The following is a 16,164-nucleotide window of genomic DNA, read 5'->3' as shown; positions in this document are numbered from 1 at the left end:
AAGTCCTCACCCCGTGTGTAACAGGGGCAGCTCAAGCAGGAGGGCCAAGTTCTCAGCCGAGGGTCCCCTCCTCATCCCCCTGCCCCAGTGGACTGGTGTCACTCTCCACCACCTGTGCTAGAGAGGACGCGGGAACAGAGAGAGGAAAGGACATTAAGATGAGTCACTCAGGCTACTTGCAAGTAGGTTTGATTTTAAAACATGTGGGAAAGAATGTTGAAAACCAGCCAGAACCAGCATTGGGAGACTATCCATGCACTCAGAGTCTCCTAGAAGTATGGGGAGTTAGAGCCCAGAGGGAACGGGTCCCACTGTCGCATGGTCCCATCCCCACTCCGGGGACCCCCACAGGTTGGGTCCCAAGGCTGGTGCCCCATTGTAAGCAGAGGCTCACCTATCATTTGCCATGAAGGCTTTGATTTTTGGCAAAAGTTCATAAAGTTTTCTTGGAGCATTCAATGAACTTTAGTTCTTCTCTACTTCTCATCACACCTTTCCATTTCTTCTTAGGGTGTTCTTTGTTTTCTTTCCCTTGTTCATTCACTCAGCACTATTTATTGAGCCCTTGATGCTGCTGCTGCTGCTGCTAAGTCGCTTCAGTTGTGTCCGACTCTGTGTGACCCCATAGACAGCAGCCCACCAGGCTCCCCCGTCCCTGGGATTCTCCAGGCAAGAACGCTGGAGTGGGTTGCCATTTCCTTCTCCAATGCATGAAAGTGAAAAGTGAAAGTGAAGTCGCTCAGTCATGTCAGACTCTTAGTGACCTCATGGACTGCAGCCTACCAGGCTCCTCTGTCCATGGGATTTTCCAGGCAAGAGTACTGGAGTGGGGTGCCATTGCCTTCTCCGATTTGAGCCCTTACTAATTTCCAATTTAATTACTGATTTAATTGAGCCGAAGAATTGATGCTTTTGAACTGTGGTGTTGGAGAAGACTCTTGAGAGTCCCTTGGACTGCAAGGAGATCCAACCAGTCCATCCAAAAGGAGATCAGTCCTGGGTGTTCATTGGAAGGACTGATGCTGAAGCTGAAACTCCAATACTTACCTCATGAGAAGAGTTGACTCATTGGAAAAGACCCTGATGCTGGGAGGGATTGAGGGCAGGAGGAGAAGGGGGCGACAGAGAATGAGATGGCTGGATGGCATCACCGACTCGATGGACATGGGTTTGGGTGGACTCTGGGAGTTGGTAATGGACAGGAAGGCCTGGTATGCTGGGTTTCATGGGGTCACAAAGAGTCGGACACGACTGAGCGACTGGACTGAACTGAACTACTAATTTCCAAGCCTTCTTTTGGCCACTAGGGCTACCAAGGTGAGCAAGACAGTGTCCTTTCCTGGTGACCCTGTGTTCCCGTCCCATCCCATCCCCCTGCTCATGCTCACACTGGGTTCCAGTTATTATGTTGTTATGCAGGGTTCTGCTTTCTGCACCATCTCTCCAGCCCTTCCCTGCCTTCTGGAAACACTGACCGATGGAAGAGAAGCCGTCAGGGCTTCTCAACAGAGATATCCTTGGGACACGATTCAGTAATATTTAGCACCACCTAAGAAAAGCATTTTAAACTTGTCTGCATATACTAAAGCCCTTTTACCATCTGTTAGTGGAAAATATTTAAAAGTTTGGTAAAACTCTTAGTGATTGAAATAAAACTCTTGGTGTGCGCCTTCCTCTCGTTGGGCATTAAGGGCTCACTCTGCTTTGTCTTCCTCATTGAGGGTCAGGCAATGGCCAACCCACCACCAGGCAGAGATGGACCTTGCTTTTTGGTCAATTTTTTTAAATGTCAGCAGGACTTCTGAATCTTTCAGGAGTTCGTTTTAAAATCTACTTATGTGCCGCCCACCCCCCCAACCCCATCCTTCCTGCATTCAGGTTCATAGAAGGGTATACAAAGGCTTATTAATCACAACAGATGAGGTGGACAGGACTTAGATTTATTAAGTGGCAAAGAATAATGATGTTAAATCGCTTTAGGTTTAGATCAGATACTTGAATTGACCCTTTTTCCCTTTTTTAAAAAATGTGAGACAAGAAAAGTATATTCTGGACATTAGATGAAAAATAGGTTAATTTTTTAAAAATGAGATCATTTGGAATGGTACCAAATGGCAGACATACAGTTTAAATGCACCTCTTTAGCTAATTTCTCGTGAAATCATCAAATGAAAACAAGATGATTGGGAGAGGTTTTACATTAACACCGGGACACTCAGAGTTCAACAGATAATGACTGGCCCCCTCCACAGCCTCTGCTGGCTGGAGAAGCTCATCTCCCGGAGCCCTCGGTGACTCAAAGATTTTAATTCTTGTCCTCTGGATAGAAGTGAAATCGAATGCAGCCCTTGTGTGTGATGCTCGTATTCTGACTTGTGATCATCTACCACATGGCTGGTCTGAGGGACCTTCCGTTGTGTCAGGAAGCCCCCTACATAGTTTAACCCTGGGCAGTGTCAGGCCCTGACTCGAGTCCAGAATTTGTGCTGCTGCTCTGAGCTCAGTTTTGTGGCTGGAAACATTGGCAAATGCCCAGCTGAGTTATCTCGGGCAGGAACCTCTTGCATTACTTGTTGATGTCGGGGAGGCAAAAACTAATTGAAGAATGCTCAGAAGAATAAAGTTCAAGTACTTTGCTCTGATGAAAAAGGATATGTTTCTTGGATCCCTGAAAGGGAACTTCCAGGTCTCATTTCACTCTTTATGATCTTTAAAGTTTGAGTTCTGTTATTTTTTAGGGCATATTTTTCCTTGCAGATTCAGAACAACTAATAAAATGGAACTCTGGGTGCTCCTTATGGTGTCTTTCTGAGTTGACCTCCTACTTAGCCCTGTCCACTTAATTGTGAATTCTAGTGTCCATAGCTGTCTCTTCAGACCTTCATTAATTCTCCTTCCTAAGTTTACCAAGTAGTATACTGATAGAGAGGGGAAATGCAACTTCACTTGTGGTTTTGGTGATCTAATTCAAAGGGCCAATTCTGATCGAATATTTGAAGTTTTTAAAAGAATAAAACATGTGAGGGGGGTGTGTGATAGAGAGAGAGAGAAGGAAGGGGGACTCACAGAAAACCTAACCCCATAACTTTAAACAAGATTCTCCTAGTGTTTAGATTATTGTGCATCTTTTTCACCTGGAAAATATGGTCTAATTTTTTTTTTGACATGAACCATTTTTAAAGTCTTTATTAACTTGTTGCAGTATTGTTTCTGTTTTATGTTTTGTTTTTTTGGCCATGTGGCACATGAGATCTTAGCTCCTTGACCAGAGATTGAACCCGAACCCCCTGCATTGAAAGGCAAAGTCACTGGACTGGCAGGGAAGTCCCAGTCTAATTTAATTAATCAATGAATTGTCTGATGAATTATTTAAAGGTGTGCACAGCTTTGTGTTTCTTCTTCATAGATACTGGCTTGCTCTCATGATTTGCTGAGTTACTCCTGTGCAGTTCTAGGTGGTATGTGTGTATGTGTGTGTGTGTGTGTGTGTGTGTGTGTGTATGTGTGTGTGTGTGAGTGTGTATGCACTGGAGGTCATTGTAAGGCTCTTCTACTGAAAAATGCTATTTTTTCCTTTTTTTAATCGAAGGGGGGAAATTCAATTCCCTACCTCACACCACTTGTCTGCCCTGCTCTCAGCTGTGCCTGTTACCCTCAAGTCCAGAGACCGTGCATTTTATCCATTCCAGAGAATAAGTCTCCTATTCTGCTGTTCCAGGAAGAGGCAGTGGAACGCTGTTCTCGAAGGTTCTTGTGTGTTAGGAGAACTAGAGAAAGATTGCTGCACCACTGTTCCCTTTTGTGGACAGCGTTTCTTCTCTCTTTCCTTGGGAAGAGATGACCCATACATCCAGTAGGGACAGTAGGAGCCTGAATTTCCTCTCCAGGGATGTGGAAGCTGCCGTGAGTGAGCCCTGGGCATCAGATTTGTTCCTCAGAGCAGGACTAGGGAGCTTTTTACTCAGCTGAGGACCACTGTGGAGACACATGAAGTTTATCATTTTTTTAGTTGATGTATAGTTGATTTACAGTGCTGTGTTAATTTCTGCTGTACAGCAAAGTAACTCAGTTATACATATATATATATATATTCTTTTTTTATATTCTTTTCCATCATGGTTTATCATTGAATGTTGAATATAGCTCTCTGTGCTATACAGTAGGACCTTGTTGTGTATCCTTTCTATATATGAAAGCTTGCATCTGCTAACCCCAACCTCCCACTCCATCCCTCCCCCTTGACAACCACCAGTCTGTTCCCTATGTCCATGGTTCTGTTTCATAGGTTCATTTGTGTCATATTTTAGATTCCACATGCAAGTGATATCATAGGATATTTGTACTTCTCTGTCTGACTTAACTTCACTTAGTATGATAATGTCTAGGTCTATCCATGTTGCTGCAAATGGCATTATTTCATTCTCTTTAATGCCTGAATAGTATTCCATCATGTATGTATGTATATGTGTGTATATATGTATGTGTGTGTGTGTGTGTGTGTGTGTGTGTGTGTGTATATATATATATAGGCTTCCCTTGTGGCTCAGTTGGTGAAGAAACTGCCTGCAATGCAGGAGACCCGGCTTGGATCCCTGGGTTGGGAAGATCCCCTAGAGAAGGGAATGGCAACCCACTCCAGTATTCTGGCCTGGAGAATTCCATGGACTGTATAGTCCATGGGGCCTCAAAGAGTCAGACATGACTGAGTGACTTTAACATATATATGTATGTGTGTATATATATATATTTAAAAATTTATAATATAAATATATATTTTTCTGACTCTTTCGCAACCTCATGGGCTGTAGCCCACCAGGCTCTTCTGTCCATGGAATTTCGCAGGCAAGAATACTGGAATGGGTTGCCCTTTCCTTCTCCAGGAGATCTTCCCAGCCCAGGGATCGAACCCACATCTCCTGCACTGGCAGGTAGATTCTTTACCCCTGAGCCACCTGTAAAGCCCATATGCATATGCTACCTCTTCTCTATCCATTCACCTGTTGATGGATGTGTAGGGCGGACAAGTTCTGTTCTTATTACATGGATTAGGAACAGGAGAGACGGCGCCTCTGTGCACTTTTCACTCGAATGGAATGCCATCACTTCCCAGCATCCTAACTGGATTATGGGTTAAGAAGTAGATAGAATATCTGATTTTGTTGTTTATCTTTGTACCACGGAGAGATGATTTGGCCGGTGTTACTTGGATCCCTGGTTTTTGAATCCGAGGAGTGAAGGGAGATGGGGGGGGTCTTCCCATCTGCCCCCTCCCCTCCCCTTCTCCACTTGGTTCTGTTGGTTTCAGGGCCACTTGGGGCTGGATTTGACTGTGATTCTGCTCTACCTAAAGTGCATCACTTCAATGCAGTGAGAGCTGTCACTCACACTTCTAAACAAAATTTTAAGTAATAAACCGGACACCTCCGGGAATCAGTTCACACATACCTGGACCCCATTTTTGTGCCCAGCCCAGAACTTTTTGCAAATGGCAAGTTGAAGACAAAAGATTTTCAGTTCATCTGATTGACATGGGTATCACTCTAGAAAGTGAAATGTTCCCATATGGAGTCATTGGTGTTGCTTCTAGAGGCTCTTTTAAGTGTCTGGTTATTCAAAAACAGCATCACGATGGCAGTCCAGAGAGAGCACAGCCAGTTATCGTTGTTTATTTGAGTACCACTGCCGGTGCTGGACCCTTCTGTATTTCAGGTTCATGGCATGCATGAGTGTCCACAGCAGACCGAGGCGTCGGGGAGGGGGAAGATTGCACACCAACCGTGTGCTCTGCCTCAAGCGATGCCCGTGACAAACAGATATTAACCCAATATCTTCAGAGTCCTGGGAATGCAAGTGGAATCAGAACCAGGCCCTTGCCAAGCGTGCAGTCCACAGGGGAAACAAATCTGTAAAGAATCAAACTACAGCCCAGTGCAACGTTAGCAAGGTCTGAACCGTCTAGAGGTAGGAGAGAGGAGGGAAGGGTGCCGTCTGATGAAGATAAAGGAAGGCCCTCACAGAGGGAAGTCTGAGTCATTTTGAAACCTGTCTAGGTTATTATCGAGAGAAGAGAATAAGGTGAGGAGCCCCAGGCAGCGCTAGTGGTAAGAACCCCCCTGCCAATGCAGGAGATGCAAGAGACGGGGGAGTTCGATCTCTGGGCTGGGAAGATTCTCTAGAGTAGGAAGTGGCAACCCACTCCAGTATTCTTGGAGAATTCCATGGACAGAGGAGCCTGGCGGGCTACAATCCATGGGGTCACAAAGAGTCTGTTGGACACAACCGAGCAACTGAGCGCAAGGTGAGGAATGGTGGGGTGTGTTTGGCAGGTGGCAGGGAGAGTGGGGCTGAGGGCTTATATGGGGCAGACACTAAGAAAAGGAATGCTTGTAAGGGTGTGGGTGCCCAAAGGCAGGAGTGGGCAGCGCCTGCTCACGGCCACCATCACCACCTTCCCCCGCCGACCTCCGTGCACATGGCCGCTGTGCTGGACCCCGCCCTCCCCGCCTCTTCTCCCCCTCCTTTTCTTCCCCATCCTCTGCTCCCTACTCACCCTCCCTTTCTGATCTCACACAGCCCCTTGGATTCACATGACTTCCGGTCTGTCTGTTCTCTTACTGCCTCTAAGCCATCACGACCTCCACTTCTTGTGGGAATCACAGATACTTAGCCAACATAGAGCTGAAAATCTCCCTTCATACTTCTCCCCAAGCCATCTTTCCTTATTCTTGTTTATGTGTGAAGAAGAATATGGTGAAAGTTGCTCAGTTGTGTCTGACTCTTGGTGACCCCGTGGACTATAGAGGCCATGGAATTCTCTAGGCCAGAATACTGGAGTGGGTAGCCTTTCCCTTCTCCAGGAGATTTTCCCCACCCAGGGATCGAATCCAGGTCTCCTGCGTTGCAGGCGGATTCTTTACCAGCTGCACCACAAGGGAAGCCCATTCTTATTAATAGCATTTCCCAAATTTCGGAGGCTTAAAAGTCATAGAATTGTTACTTTTAAAAATTTCACCTCCCTCTTACCCAGACCATGCACAAGGTTTCTTCATAACTACTCTCAGATTGGTGTCTTCATTCTTGATTCAGACTCCGCCACCAGTGCCTCAGCGTGCAGCCTCTGGAGTATCTTGGGAGTCTTTTCTCCCCTTGTGAACAGCAGTTCAGGCTCTCATCACCTCCTTGCTTGGATTGCTGTTAATACAGAAAGTCCCCTCCACTCCCCATTTCCATTTCTGCCAGTCCCTTCGTCCCATATAAGCATCCCTGCCCAATTGCCCTTCCAAAATGTCATCTGATCATACTGCTTCTCCAAGCAAACCCCCGCTAAAGGCTGGATCCTCACAGGCTCCCCATTTAGGACCGGCTTCGAGGTTCAGCCTTTAAGATTGCATGTTCTGCTCTGACCTGCCCCCTCCAGTGTAATTTCTCTGGAATATAACCTGATGCTCTTTGCTAAACAGGATGTTAAATGGAAGATCTGGCTTCAGTAACAAGGTTACTGCATTGAAGAATTTTTTAGAAATGTGAAAACTCCTGACCTAGAGTCAGAAAGTAGAATGATGGTTGCCAGAGACTGAGGGGAGGGAAAGATGGAGAGTTAGTGTTTTATGGGTAAAGTTTCAGCGGGGGGATGAAAAATTCTGGAGCTGGCTAGGGGTAATGGCTGCACAGCAGTGTGAATGTACTTACTGCCACTGAATGGTATGCTTGAAAATAGTTACAACGATCCATTTATGTTACATGTATTTTACACACACACACGCCTTGTACTTCTTAGTCAAATGGAGAGAGTATAAAAGTGAGAGGTTATTGAAGGTTGGGGCGAGGGGATTTTGTAGAGAACTGGGCTGTGATTCCCCCACTGCAGGGTAATGGGGACAGGAAGAAGGGTTCCAGCCTCTCACCTCAAATCTGCAAGGGACATCATCTGCAGAGTCGGTCACGTGTTTTCCTCAGCGGGGAGCCTCATGGCCTGGCACCTGACAAGGTTGAGAGATGGCAGACTGCCTTGGTGTGGTCTGCATGGGGCCTGAACTCACTCTCTTTGATCAAATGAAGAGGCAGGTGTTCCCCGTGGCCCCAGCGTGGACTGGATTCCCACAGGAGGGTCACCAGGGATGTTATAAAAAATGCTGTCTAGGAGCTGCCTGGAGACTTGATGGCACCCTTGCCCACTCGCAAGATGGAGGCCTGCAAGGGTGTCTCTGGGGGCAGTGGGAAAAATCAGTGAGCCCGACTAGAGGTCGTTCAGCCAGGTAAAGAATGCTGGGGGTAATCACCACCAAGTCAGAAGTCTCGGAAGACCCCATGGGTGAATCCCATAGGAGAGATGTCCGCCAACCTAAAGAGGGTAAAACCATTCCAGGACAGGGCGGTGCGCTTTCCCTCCCCTCCTCTCTCCTCCCACCACCTCCCCGCTTCTCTGATTCTGGAAGGACAGCTAGTGCGATGGGGAGAAGGCGACAAGACCGTGAGAGGGAGCCGACCCCACCACTTCCCCCATCTCGGGCATCCTGGGGACCCTTCCAGGGAGGAACAGGGATCACCTTCACGAAACGGCTGAGCTGTGGATTAACCCATGGGGCTGAGCCTGCTGTATCCTGAAACAAGAACATTATTTTTTTTGCTATTTAAAGGGTTGTTAGGCCTTGCATTATCTAAGCATTACCAGGTTTTAAGCCAGCCTGAGTTTTCACCCAGGAACAAGAGAAGAATGTTTTCCTGCTGGGCAGGTTTAAAGACTGGCAGACAAAGATAGAGTTGCTCTTACGTTGACACCCCGAGTCCTGCTCAGTCAGGGAGCCCGTTGCACCTCCCAGCTTTGATGCTCCAGACAGACAGACAATGTGATATTCCCTGGATGCTCCTGGTCGAGTACAATTCCACTTCTGTTTTTTGGTTTCTGATCTTCCACGACTCCTCTTCCCACCCTGCATTTGAATTTTACTTCTCGTATGAGAGGGCTGTTGATACTTGTCTGGTCATCCGTCCATTTGGATTTAAACTGCTTGAGGGCAAGAACCACATCTTATTTACCTCTGAATACCATGAATCAGCCGTCATGGTTCTGAGTACATGGCAGACGTTTAAAAAAAAAGAGTATAGAATGGCCAAGTGACTGATGAATGAAATAACCCAGTTTGATGTTGTGTTTATGAAGGCGGGAAAGAAGACAGTGTTACGGCATTCCCAATGCTTTTTTCTCCTCTGTTGCCAAGCAGAGTTTGAGTGCGGTTTGTTGGAGTCACAAACAGCTCTTCTGATGCTTCCAGGCATGCACACTGTTCTGTGCACCTCTAAAGAGGAAGTGGCTTTTTACCGGCACATGTAATTGTTTTCCATTAAAAAAAAAAAAAAACAACTACATGACAAGATACCCATATTCATCATAGAAAATTATAAAATACAAATAAGCATTGCACTAAACAGTCACCCGCAATCCACCTCCCAGGCATCACCTCCTTTTAACACTCTCCTATCTTTTCCCATATGCCAAGTTCTCTGTTGAAATAGCAGTAGAGACCACTGGAGTCAAATTAATATTTGTCTTATCATTTTAGGAAGAGATTCCAGAGGAATCAGAAATGTGTGTGAAGGGGGAAGATGTTGGAAAAGAGTAAAATCCTGGATGTGTAGACATGTCCCTGGGTGGGGAATTCAAAGCTAAGAGTGAGTGAAGTGATGAATTCAACCCTTGTTATGTTAGAATGCTTTTGCTGTTTAGTCACTAAGTCGTGTCCTACTCTTTGCGACCCCATGGACTGTAGCCCGCCAGGCTCCTCTGTCTATGGGATTTCCCAGGCAAGAGTACTGGAGTGGGTTGCCATGCCCTCCTCCGGGGCATCTTCCCAAACCAGGGATCAAACCCGCATCTCCTGCTTGGGGATTCTTTACCAGTGTGCCTGCTGGGAAGCCCCTATATTACGATGCTACACACAAAAGGGAGCGAGCTAGGGACCAAGAAAGAAATGTAGCAGAAACTTTGTTCCCGTCAGCCCACCTCCTGCATCCTTGGCCAGCTGGGCTGAGATACTGTTGAACCAAGCTGGAACTTAGAAGGAGCTTCTTTCTTCTTTGCCTTGGGTGCTAATTAAATGGGGTCAGAGGAGAAGGGGCAAAAACAAAGAGTGTGGCAAAACTTTACAGCCGTATTTTTCCATTGGGGAGATTTTGCCCCCCAAAGGACTTTGGAATGTCTGGAATTATTTGTGGTTGTCACAATTAGAGGACTGGTGCTTCTGGTATCTAGTGGTTAGAGACCAGAGATGTTGCTGAACATCGTGCAATGCACAGCACAGCCTCCTACGGCAGGGAAGTGTCTGGCTTCAAATGTCCGGAGGTTCAGAAAATCCTACCTTTTAAAAAAGGTAAGAAAACACTCGGCAGTGATGCTATCGCGTGGAAGTGCAAGGACTATACAAATATTTATTGAATTATGTCTCACTTGCCCACTGAGCTGTCAGTTTGAAAACTTCTCAGTGAGTCTGGGGTCTGTCAGGTAGATTACAAATGCTAAAGGTTTTTTAACAGCCATCAGTGTTTTGTGCAGTTTTGAAAGGTCAAGAGTTGTCATAAGAAAGAGAACAAAGCACTTCAGGGAAAAATCATACTTGAAATTATCCCAAGTAGCTTTTATACAGCTGATTTGTTAGTAACATCACAAATCAGACTGCTTCAGGTGACCAATGAGAAAGGAAAGAGAATGAAGGTATTTTCCTTCTCTGTCTTTGAGTAGCTTTGAATGGCTGAAATGACTGTGGTCCCCCTCTCACCTTTCCCTCACCCCACAGTAAATGCCACCAGTTTCAAGTAACTAACATGTGGCCTGTTATTTGGCATTAAGTTCAATAAAAACATCTGTGAAATCTATACGTCATAATTCAGCTCCCCCCAAAGTTGGTTTTTTAGAGTATGTTCTACCCTAAATTAGCCAGAGGACTTTATTTAGTGTACTCATGTTTAAACATAAGGAAGCTTTGTGCCCAATATGGAGGGAGAGGGAATACTACGTTAATTTCATTGTTATTTCAGGTCTGTTTCAATCTGAACTACTGGGTTGTCTGAACTAGCCAAGTAATGTTACCAGTTAGTAATATCATCTTTAAAATGTTTAAATTAAACAATCTGTTATTCAGAGCATCTATGAATTGTTAGGACGATTGAAGTACTTTTGATATGAAACAAAGGGCTTGGAAACTCGTACCTAATGAGGGAAGCAAAATTAGCCTGGGCTTCCCTGGTGGCTCAGTCGGTAAAGAATCTGCCTGTAATGCTGGAGACCTGGGTTCAGTCCCTGGGTTGGGAAGATCCCCTGGAGGAAGCCATGGCATCCCACTCCAGTATTCTTGCCTGGAGTGTCTCCAGGGACAGAGGAGCGTGGTGGGCTACAGTCCATGGGATCGCAAAGAGTTGGAGACAACTGAGCGACTAAGCAGACAGCAGAAAGTGGACATTTTTCTTCTAAGAATTCTGCCTAAAATGTCACCCAAGCTGCAGAGAAACTTGAAGTGTTACTTTAGTGTTTCAGGTAATTTTAGTGTTACTTGAAGACGTGACAGTTCCTGTGGTTAGCCATACCTTGAAGCACGGTGTCGTATTTCACTAGATATTTTGATTCTAAATTAAAATCAGATTTAACTAATATATTATTTTTTATCTTTGTTGTATTAAAATGTTTAAAAATATGAAAAATAAAACATGTGAAAGCTGGTGGACAAAACTGATTTCATTAAATCCAGGAGTGGAAACAGACAGGTGATTTTTAATCCAGGGGCAAAGCTGGGGAAAAGGGGCTTTTGGGGAGATAAATAATAGAGCTTCTTTCTAGCTTTGCTCTTTTTATGTTTGTTAAGTTGTTTTTTTTGTTTGTTTTTTTTTTTTTTTCCTTTTTTTAACGAAATGAATCCCTTCCTAGCATCGCTTTGAGTTTGTCCTCGGGCCTTGGAATGACTGGCAAGGTTCAGAGACATCACTATGTACCTATGACACTGACCCCACTGTTTATTTTCCAAATCCTGAGTAGTTTGAGGGGACACTAAGAGGGCACTGTGTGTGGCGACCGTGCCTGTGGGTGATCTAAGGGAAGGTCAGGATGGCTGTCAGGTCCCCAAATCCCTTAGGGGGTCAGGGGTGCAGTTAGGACTCAAGAAAGAATCAGATGGGCCAGAAGTAAAGGCATAGAAGCCAGGCATGTAACTTGGAAAGCTTTATATTCTTCTTTTCTTTTCCTTTTTTTTTTTTTTTAGGATGATCAAATCAATGGACTTGGTTTTTATGAGCGTCACAGACATGCAAAGAAAAAAGAAAAAAAAAAAACAAAACTTGACAGGAATGTGGGGAGAGGGATCTAAATTAAATATAACGGTTGCCTGCAGTTTAGTTGCTGACAAAAATCAGCTCATTTTCTCTGAGTAGCATGTGTAATATGTCAGGAAGAAAAAAAGCACAATTAGCACACTTCTTACATGAAATCTTATGGGTAGCACCCTATTAATTTTGTTTTATTAAAAATACTCCTCTATCTTCTTTATTGCAAATCAATAATCTGCATATATTTGACTTTCACCTGTCTCATACTTGGCAAGGAGAGCCTAGCTTTCTCTGACTACCCCACTTAGAGCAATGAGATTTCCCTGTCATATTTCCTAACTGTCCCACAGATCTGCACTTGCTTACTATTGCCTCTTACTGTTATGTCTGTCTATTTAGCCATCCACTGGGCTGGCCAAAAATTTCATTCCAGTTTTCCCTTAGGACCTTAAGGAAAAACCCAAATGAACTTTTTGGCCAACCCAATATGTATCTAACGATCTATCCATCCACCCATCACAAATGACCACCAACTTGGTAGCTGAAACCAACAGCCATGGGGGCCAGAAGTCTGAAATCTGAAGGTTCTAGAGGAGAATCTTTCCGCACTCCTTCCAAATTTCTATTAGCTCCAGGCAGGCCTTAACTTGTGACTGCAAAACTCCAGTCTCTGTCTCCGTCTCTTTGGGCTTCTGTACCAGAATATCATGGACTGGGTCGCTTGTAAACAACAGCAATGTATTCCTCGCAGATCTGGCATCTGGGAGTCGAGGATCAAGGTGCCAGCATGGTCAAGTGAGAGCCTTCTTCCTGGTTCACTGTCAGGCATCTTTGCCCTGTGTCCTCACATGGAAGAAGGGGCAAGGGAGCTCTCTGGGGTTTTCTTTACAAGGGCACTAACGCAGTGCATGGGGGATGGCTCCTCGTGACCTAATCACCTCCCAAAGGCCCTACTTCCAAACACTGTCACATTGGTGACTAGGCTTCGACATATTAACTCGGGGGTGGGAATCCCAGCATTTGGTCTGCAGCACAGTGTCTGTCCCCACGTGGCCTTCTCCACTGTGTCTCTGTCTCATTCTCATCCATGTATGATATGGACACTTGTCATTGGATTCAGGGCCTGCCCAGGTAATCCAGTCTGTCATCCATCTGTTTAGTCCTTTTTGGATTTTGTTAGGTTTTCCAGAATGCGTGAGTGTACAGTGTACAGTAATAGCTAACAAATGTTTACTGATTTGAAAGTGTGGCCTTTTTTTAAAGTGACGCAAATTAATGGCTGGGCTAATTATCCCACCTTGTTTCCAGGGTGTTCTCTCATCAACGCTAAGGAACACATGTCCATAGAGACACTCTCGCCTTCCAAAGTAAATGTATGTTTCAAGCTAGAGACCAAATGTTCAATAGCCACACCTAAGCTAGAGCAGTCAGCAGGTTGAACTGTTATTATAACTTGTAGGATTGCTGTTTTCCTAAGTGTTACTCCTTGGGCTGCAATTAACTTCCTAGGTGGTCTTGAGGATTACTAGCTCCCATCAAGGTGTAAATGTCTTGGTTGCATCAACCCTACTTATTCTTTATTAATTTAGGTGCCCTGGAAAAGAAAGAAAAAAATATTGATCGGAGCTTTCGAAAGAGGGGAAGAAAATCATAGTATGAATATGCTCGCTCTTACTTGATTCACTGAAGCTGAGTATGTTAGAAATATAAAACAAGGGCAGATGTTTGCTGTGTTCTCTGTAAGTTCTAGAAGCAGCATGGCAGAGAAGAAATAGCGTGTGAAAGTGATTGCGAGACTGCGGTCAGGAAACCTGGTTCTAGATCTGGGAGACATTCACCCTGCTTCTGCTGCCATTTGTGTGGCCTTGAGCAAGTTCCTTGACCTCTCGAGCTTCCGTTTCCTACCTTTTCCAGAAGTCAGATGAGTTAAACCAGTGTTCTATTTTTTAAAAAAATTGGAGTGTAATTGCTTTACAATATTCTGTTCATCTCTGCTGTACAACAAAGTGAATCAGCTATATGTATACATAAGTCCCGTCCCTCGGGAGCCTCCCTCCCGCCCCTCTAGCTCATTGCAGAGCACCGAGCTGAGCTCCCGGTGCTGCACAGCAGCCTCCCACCAGCTTGTCTGTCTCACCTTCGGCAGGGTATATATGCTGGTGCTGCTGTCCCGGTTCACCCAGCCCCCTCCTCCCCACCGCTGGGTCCTCATATTTCTTTTCTACGTCTGCATCTCCACTCCTTCCCTACAGATAGGTTCATCTGTAACATTTTTCTAAGTTCCACATATATACATTATTATATGATACTTGTTTTTCTCTTTCTGACTTGCTTCACTCTGTATGACAAAAGTTCTAGGTTCACTCCATGGTGCTACAAATAACCCAGTTTCATTCCTTTTTTATGGCTGAGTAATATTCCATTGTATACACCTCTTCTTTATCCATTCATCTGCTGACGGACATCTAGATTGCTTCCATGTCCTAGCTATTAAAAATAATGCTTCAGAGAACATTGGTGTAACATGTGTCTTTTTTTAATATAAATTTATTTATTTTAATTGGAGGTTAATTACTTTACAATATTGTATTGGTTTTGCCATACATCAACATGAATCCGCAACATGTATACATGTGTCTTTTTGAATTACAGTTTTCTCAGGCCATATGCCCAGGAATAAGGATTGCTAGGTCGGTCGTAAGGTTAAACTAGAAGGTTTTCAAACTGTGTTCCAGTGTGCCATGGTGCTTTCTTCTTAACCACTCCCTTGTGGTTCTCTCTGTGATGAAAGACTGGGTTTGGTTCAGAATTAAGAAACTCTAGCATTTTTGTTCTTCATTCACCTGTTTGCAGCGGAAAGCTACAAGGACACTCAGATGGTGAAGATTAAAGAGGAGCCTATGGAGGTTGACATCCAGGACTCGCAGGTCTCGATATCACCCAGCCGCAATGTTGGCTACAGCACTTTAATCGGGCGAGAGAAAACGGAACCCTTGCAGAAGCTGCCAGAAGGCAGAGTACCCCCGGAGAGAAACCTGTTCAGTCAGGACATCTCTGTGAAGATGGCTTCCGAGCTGCTTTTTCAACTGTCAGGTACGTTTTCTTGCAGGGAAAAAAAAAAGTCAATAGTTGGGACTGATTTGAGGGAAAGCCACTCTAATAAAGTAAAAAAAAAACACCTGCATTATAGGCTTTTTTAGACAGAAATCCACTTTGTTACTTTAACATGGAGTCCGCCACTCAAATGAACAGTCCATCAGATGTTGCCAAGTCAAACTCCTGCCAAACTTTCTTTAATAAACAGTTAGGAATCATTTGAAATTAGAACTCTATTCAGTTCCATGCAAAAGATCCCTGCTGCATGGATGAAATATCTCACCTCTAGTTTTGTTTAGGCAGTTGATCTGATTAACAGCCTTTTTTTTTTTTTTTCTAATGTGCAAAAGATTAACTTCAGTTTATTCTAATAGTGGCTGAATTACCGTGAATTCCAAAGTAGTGTGATCGGAATTAATGAGATTTTACTATATCTTGCCCCTGCAAAAAAAAGCCAAGGAAAGGGAAAAGTAAAAGATGAAACTGTAAGGATTATTTCCCCAGCTATAACCTGGTAGAACATTTTCTGTAAACCAACTTTTTCTACTTTGACTACTTAGAATTCAGTCTAGAAGTCAGTTGCTAGCTCAGCTAAATGTCTTGATAGAATAGGTAAGGGTCCTAGAACCTAAGTTGTTCCCTTTATTACCTCTTTCAAGCAGCATCCTCTTCATTGTTATCAAATTTAATGTGCTGTTACTGTTTGAATGTGATTGAGATGAATGAAGGAGACTCATGTAAGATTCAGAGTTATATAGA

The 16,164-nt window shown here is 44.5% G+C and overlaps 1 protein-coding gene across 7 annotated transcripts in view; it reads left to right on the top strand.

Annotated features, from left to right (window-relative positions):
- The window catches only part of ZNF827 (zinc finger protein 827), a 192,280-nt gene that overhangs the window by 87,959 nt on the left and 88,157 nt on the right, over positions 1-16,164 (top strand). For all 7 annotated transcript variants that reach the window (XM_025268127.3, XM_006065714.4, XM_044930474.2 and 4 more), the window contains exon 6: positions 15,163-15,402. In XM_025268127.3, the coding sequence (XP_025123912.2) occupies positions 15,163-15,402 (240 nt within the window). The remainder of the gene's footprint in view (positions 1-15,162; positions 15,403-16,164) is intronic.

The sequence above is a fragment of the Bubalus bubalis genome, chromosome 17 (genome assembly GCF_019923935.1).
Source record: "Bubalus bubalis isolate 160015118507 breed Murrah chromosome 17, NDDB_SH_1, whole genome shotgun sequence".
Lineage (NCBI taxonomy): Eukaryota > Metazoa > Chordata > Mammalia > Artiodactyla > Bovidae > Bubalus > Bubalus bubalis.
The sequence above is the reverse complement of the archived record's forward strand: the minus strand, read 5'-3'. Positions and strand labels throughout refer to the sequence as shown.